The sequence below is a fragment of the Alligator sinensis genome, unplaced genomic scaffold (genome assembly GCF_000455745.1).
Source record: "Alligator sinensis unplaced genomic scaffold, ASM45574v1 scaffold96_1, whole genome shotgun sequence".
Classification (NCBI taxonomy): Eukaryota; Metazoa; Chordata; order Crocodylia; family Alligatoridae; genus Alligator; species Alligator sinensis.
In genome coordinates, this window is record NW_005842402.1 from 425,105 (window position 1) to 431,320 (window position 6,216).

Consider the following 6,216-nt stretch of genomic DNA (forward strand, 5'->3'; position numbering starts at 1 on the left):
AGGGAAAGATGAATTATTTTGGGTTACAATGTTCTCCATGTACTCTACTCCCTAACGTTCATTTCCATCAAATATTTTTTCTGTTGTCTGAGGGAAGTAAATATGGACAAAGGTGAAGTACCAAGTAAATCCTGATAAGAGGGAAGAGAGAATTGTTTTTAGGGTATTTAGCAGCCTAGATAGATGGTTAGATATCTATTGGTGGACTATACCACATTTCACCTAAATGACTTATGGCATTCTCAGAGTATAGCTACATGAATGCATTATAGTTCGGTAGGTAGGGTGTGAATTTAAGGCCCATTGGCTACTTTGTGGTTATTTTTCTGTCTGGATGTAAAAAGTGAGATAGCTTACCCCACTTTAATTTAGAGATGTGGGTTTTCCAGAAAATTTTGAAATGGAAAATTTTCCAATGCCATAAATAGAGCGTGATGTGATTTAGCATGTTTATTTAACTTATATTTAGTAAACAAAACTAAAAAAAGTACCCTCATGTTAATTTTATGTCCCAACAGCCACAAGTATTTGAACTGAAATATTTGGGAAAATAATTAAATACAGCACACTTCAGGTAGTTTAAATGTTATATTCCAACGAATTCAAAGCTTTATGTGGAAAGAAATTATTTTTATGGAATACTTGTAAAAATATAAGGACAATACACAATAGCAGGTACTTGCCTTACATTGTTTGTTTAAATTTAAGGGAAAATACGAAGGCATCAAAAACTGTTGACACACTAATTTTAGCACACCCAAAGAACTGTGCATGATATGGCATGGTTGTCCACTCATCTACTTCTACAGAATTTAACTCTTCCACTGAGGTCATTGTGGCACCTCCAGTTTCACTGTCACTATCTGTAGAATCACTTGCACCACTTATTAGTTCCGTTTCAGAATCAGATTGAGGCAAGTCTGATTCAGAACTACTTGAACCGCATTAGTTTTTGCTAAAGGATGGTTTTACCAATGAGTCTATGGGCAAGGGCAACTTATCATCACACTGCATCTTCTTCACTAATTGTGTTTCTGACTGATTCTCCAGAAGCAAGAGATGTTGAAAAATAGAAACAAGCTTAGCGGTGCGTTCATTTGTTAGTCTATTCCTCTTTTTCGTCTTGGTTGAGCTGAAAGTCTTCCAGTTCCGTTCACAAGAAACTGCTGTTAGTTTAATGCTTAGGATCCTTAGAGCAATCCTGGACAACAGTCGGGTGTTATCATATCCCTTCCACCATGTGAGAGGAGACATTCTCTGCTGCCTGCAAAATGATGTCTTTGCTCAAAAGTTTTTCTTTTGCACGGTACTTGGCAATGTCTGCCATCACAGCTATTTCATTGATGCTGGGGACATTTTTAGCTACTTCCATAATTGTATCGAGAGCAGAAGATCATCTTCTGATAAATGTTGTCCTCTGTGTTGAGGATCCAAAAGTTTTGGATGAACTGCTAGTTGAACTGGATGAGAGCAAAACTCGGATTTCTTAGTAAACATTTGTTTTACTACTTCTTCTTGGTAGTAGTAAGGCTTGGTATATCTCCTTCAAGTTTCTTGATGGCCACTGAAACTGGTAGCAAATTGAATGCTCCTTGAACTTGAACCCAGAGCACATTGTTGTTGAGAATCTGCTTCCGAATGTTCACGGGAATAATCTGGGATACTGTGTCATTTATTGAAGCACACTGCAAACATTTCTTTGTGTGGAACAGACTCTGTAAATGCTTTGTAGCTGAGCCCCATCTAGTTTCTCCTGGCAATAAAAATGCACTTTCCTTCCCCTGCTTCTCTTTCTGTAATTTCTTCAAAGTCTGATTAGCAACATGATGATTGTTGAATACCTTTACAGTTGCCTTGCAGTTTGCCAATATTGTTTTCATTTTATTCACACTTATTATGTCCTTTGCCAGAAGATTCAACCCAAGAGCAAGACAGTCAAATACTATTAAATGAGGATACTTTGCCTTTAATATTTGCCATGCAGCTTTCATGTTATACTCATTATCAGTTACAAGGGCTTGTACCCTGGAGAGACCTGCACTTTCAATCTCTTCACTCAGTAATTTGGCTATGTATTCACCTGTATGACAAGAAGATTTGGTAGCAGTTGCTTTCAGGAATATTGGTTCAGGTGTTGCTAACATAATGTTCAATAAAGGATTCCCTTGTATATCAGTCCATCCATCTGACATCAGAGTTAGTGATTCTGCTTGACCAGTCCTTTGAATAACCATGGTTTGAACTCTGTTATACTCTTTATCTAAGAGAGAATGTGATAAGTGATAATGTCACAGTAACTTTCATGATGGGCGAATTAGTTTGTAATATTCCTTCCAGTCTTAATTTTCAGTTACAGAAAGAGGAGTACCACTTGCAAACATAGCTCGAACTGATGTCTCATCTACTTTTTCTTGATCTTCTTTTGACATTTTGTCCACAAAGCTTGATAAAAAGCTTGACTGTCTTGAACAGCTACTCATGGTGGATCACATATCTAGTGCCAGTGATCTTGAAAGTGAGGATTCTGCTCTGCTTCTTTCCCCAGACCCGGCAGCTCAACATTTTCTTTTTCCATTTTTTGCAAACCTGTTATTTCACTTGACCTACCAAGTTCCTGCAACAAAAGGGGGAAAAGATTTTTATTTTAGCCTATTCTAGTCTGGCTTCCTCCGTCAGAAGGAAAAGGAGAAGCAGCAGGGAACTTGCTTCCTCCCTCCCTGCCAGAAAGAACACTCTGCTGCTCAACTTGCCACTCAGTTGTCCTGGGACTGCAGAGACAAAGGGAAGTATAGTTTGGCCTCTGCCATTGGCCAGAGAACTAAGCTCACTCTGCTGGGTTGAAATAGTTATCTATTTATCTATTATGTCATTTAAAAAATATATTATTAAGCCGAAGCCACTTTGAGTGCTTAGTGCAAGCAGAAAAGCAGGATACCAATATTTTAAGTTCATAAATAAATAAATAATAGTCCAATAATAGCGCAAAGTTGCAACCTTTAAAATTATAATGTTTTAAACCAATATAGATGCTAGTCTATACTGTGTGTTGTTTAACATATTAATTTGTCTACTTACATAGGATTCCTGAAGTAGACTTTTCTCAGATGATGTTGTTCTACCACTTGGTTGCATTAGCTTTCTGCATATGGCTTGTACTCTTTCAGGACAGTTTCTACATGTTATTAAATGTTTCTTCAGTCTTGTTGCATTGTTAGCATACTCCTGCCCACAATATTTACATCTACCAACTTCCGTCCTTCAGTGGCTTGAACTTCACTATAATGTTGCCACACACTAGTTGTTGTTTTTTCTGATTAGGTATTGTTATGACTACCTAAAAAACGAATAGATGTTATACAAACACTTCCAACTTCCACAACTCCAGAAAAGAAATGAGACCCTGCTCTGTGTTTGCTGAACTAAAAGTGAAACAAAAATTAATCACAGTTTTAGTTTTGGTTTTGCTTTCACTTCCAGTCTGAGATGAAATAAGAATTTTGGCTTTGGTTTTCATTTCACCTGCACAGCCAATTAGGTGAATTTATAACTTGATTTTTGGTTTGGATTATGATGTGAGTGAATTTACCCTCCTGTTTACAAATAAATAAACATATATGTACTCTCTCACACACTTCCAAGAGATAATCCCCTGAAAAACATTAATTACAACTTTGAAACTGCCAAGCTTGCCTAATATTGTATTGGTATCCATTCATTGTTACTAATGAATTTTATGAAACAATTAATTTTTAGAAATGGAAAATTTCCCATGGAAAAAGAAAGCACTGGAAAATTTTCCGTCCCACATCTCTGCTTTTATTTGTGGTCAAACTATTGATGGATGTAAATGTATGTGCCAGTGCCCTGTAAAATCACACCCTAGTTTGCTTCATGGTAACTTGTTCTTATTGCCACACCCTAATGCCTTCTTTGAACTGTTGCTGTTCTTGTATTCCTCTATTGAATTTTATTTTAAAATATATTTGTATATCTGTACCTATCCAGCCTACATGTAGTTCTGAAAAGGAGAACAAAAATGCAGTTTTGTAGAACCATATTTTTCTTCAATTTTTTAAAACTCTCCTCCTTTCCCCTTCTCTCTCTTCAGGATCATACATGATAGTGGATTCTTCAGATCATGATTTGGGAGAAAAGACTAGACTCCAGCTTCCTACCATGAAGGAAAATGATACACACTGCATTGATTTCAGTTACCTTTTATATAGTAAGAATGGAGCAAACCCTGGAACCTTGAACATCTTAGTTAGGGTGAACAAGGGACCTCTTGCTAATCCAATTTGGAATGTGACGGGTTCTACTGGAAAAGACTGGCTTAGAGCAGAGCTGGCCGTCAGTACCTTTTGGCCAAATGAATATCAGGTAAACCTACAAATAATCCTCATCTCAATACAAGGGCGCTTACTTTACCTAATATGTATTGTTGCATCTCAGAGACCTGATATGCTTAATGGAGGGTTTTTGGTTTTGTTTTTTCTTATTTTTGTTTTATGAACTTTCTAAATATATAGTATGTAATCACATGCTCATATTTTTTTTCTGTGATGCCTGTCTCAGTGCATGGGATCAATGGAATACTTGTTCAGTATTTTGTTTCTTCCTTAGTCCAGGTGAGATATGTGCTTCACTTATTTCACACTATTCAAATCCTGTATTAGACATCCAGGATATAAAGAAGTGTAATTGATCACTTATTAAAAAAGTGTAGCTTGTGCTTGCTTACAGACATTAATAAAAAAAAAATGTTGATTACAAGAAGCAGCAGTGTGTCAGTTTGTCTTGACTCCGCAGTATCTGTGTAGATTGGGCATTTCAGCAGGGCTTTTTGGTGCTTTTATCTAAAGTTGATTCGATCAGCTATTAGATGGAAGTGCAAAAAAAGCCCACTAAAGTGCCAGGTCTATACAGACATTGGGCGAGCTAGGTCTAACTAATGTGCTGCCTCTTCTGGGTGTGTTTTGGGCTCAGTGCAGGAGTGCACTGAATTTATAGTAAACCACCATGTTTGTTTTTGCTTTTTTAATGTCTGTAAGCAGCCTGTGATATGTCCAGCAGCGTATCGAACTTTCTGACATGGGTATGAATCCAGTTCGCTCGGGCAGCTCTCAACTAAAAAATGTATATCACTGGCAAAGCACCAGATTTTAATGCCAAATTGAAAGTTGTGTTTTGTGTCATTATTACAAGAAATAGGAATTTGGTGTATTAGATTACCTTGGGGAAACAGCATTCCTTTAAGATCACGTTGAAATGGCAACTGCCAGACTCAATATTAATTTAATGTGAAGGATGAGAGACTGCATACTTTGTCTAGCATGTGATAGAAAAGCCTGTTTAAGTCAAAGAAGCCACTCTTTTAACTTGAATGGGATCTTCATCAGTCTCTTAAGAAGCAGTCTGAGTCACTCAGTCAACAGAGGTTTGTTCAGAATTTCCTAAATATCTAGCCAAAGATGTCATGTTTATACCCATCATCATAGTATCTAAACACTTTCCTTGTAAAATGAAAAGTATTAATGAAATCCCTGGTCTGCTCAGGAAACTTTTGTAATTCATTTTGCTTAGGGCTTAAAACTCTGTTAGAGAGTAGGGCTTTTGAATTTTAATTTTATTATATAATTTTAGATTTTATTAATTACCTCTTCTCAAAATGTTTAATAATCCTTTCTTAATTTTATTTAAACTTAAAACACAAGCCACATTCAGATTACATAGGATTTGAATTAAAACTAGAAGAGCAGACTTCAGATATCTCTACTTGTTTTGGGTTCATTCAGAACCTTTACATTATTGAAAAGCAGGGGGTTTTATTGGTAGCTTTTATAGGACTGATCAAGTTTCTGTTGATAGATGAAGTCAGGTTTGGCAGCGATATTGATATCTAGAGGTTTACACAGGGCATACATATAGCCATTATTCTCTTACAGCCTTTAACCTTTTGCTGTAAGACTCTCTTCTTTTTGTGGTCAAACTCATTCTCATTTTCTCATATTTTAAAATAATATAAAAAATGTTCTGCTGTTTAATTTCTTTATTCTTCTTTTTAAAGTAAGAAGGAAGTTCAGGCATGTATTTGTCCAAGTCTCCCTAATCTGAACATAAATTGCACCTGGCCTGAGACTGCCCACCATAGATATGGCCTCGTGATTCATTGGGACTAGTCTAACTATATATATAATTCCTTGATAACAGGGAAAG

General features: G+C 36.4%; 1 protein-coding gene across 1 annotated transcript in view; it reads left to right on the forward strand.

The window, feature by feature from the left end:
* Positions 1-6,216, forward strand: part of PTPRK (protein tyrosine phosphatase, receptor type K) — a 570,492-nt gene that overhangs the window by 152,745 nt on the left and 411,531 nt on the right. The window contains exon 3 of the mRNA XM_025211350.1: positions 4,109-4,380. Within this exon, the coding sequence (XP_025067135.1) occupies positions 4,109-4,380 (272 nt within the window). The remainder of the gene's footprint in view (positions 1-4,108; positions 4,381-6,216) is intronic.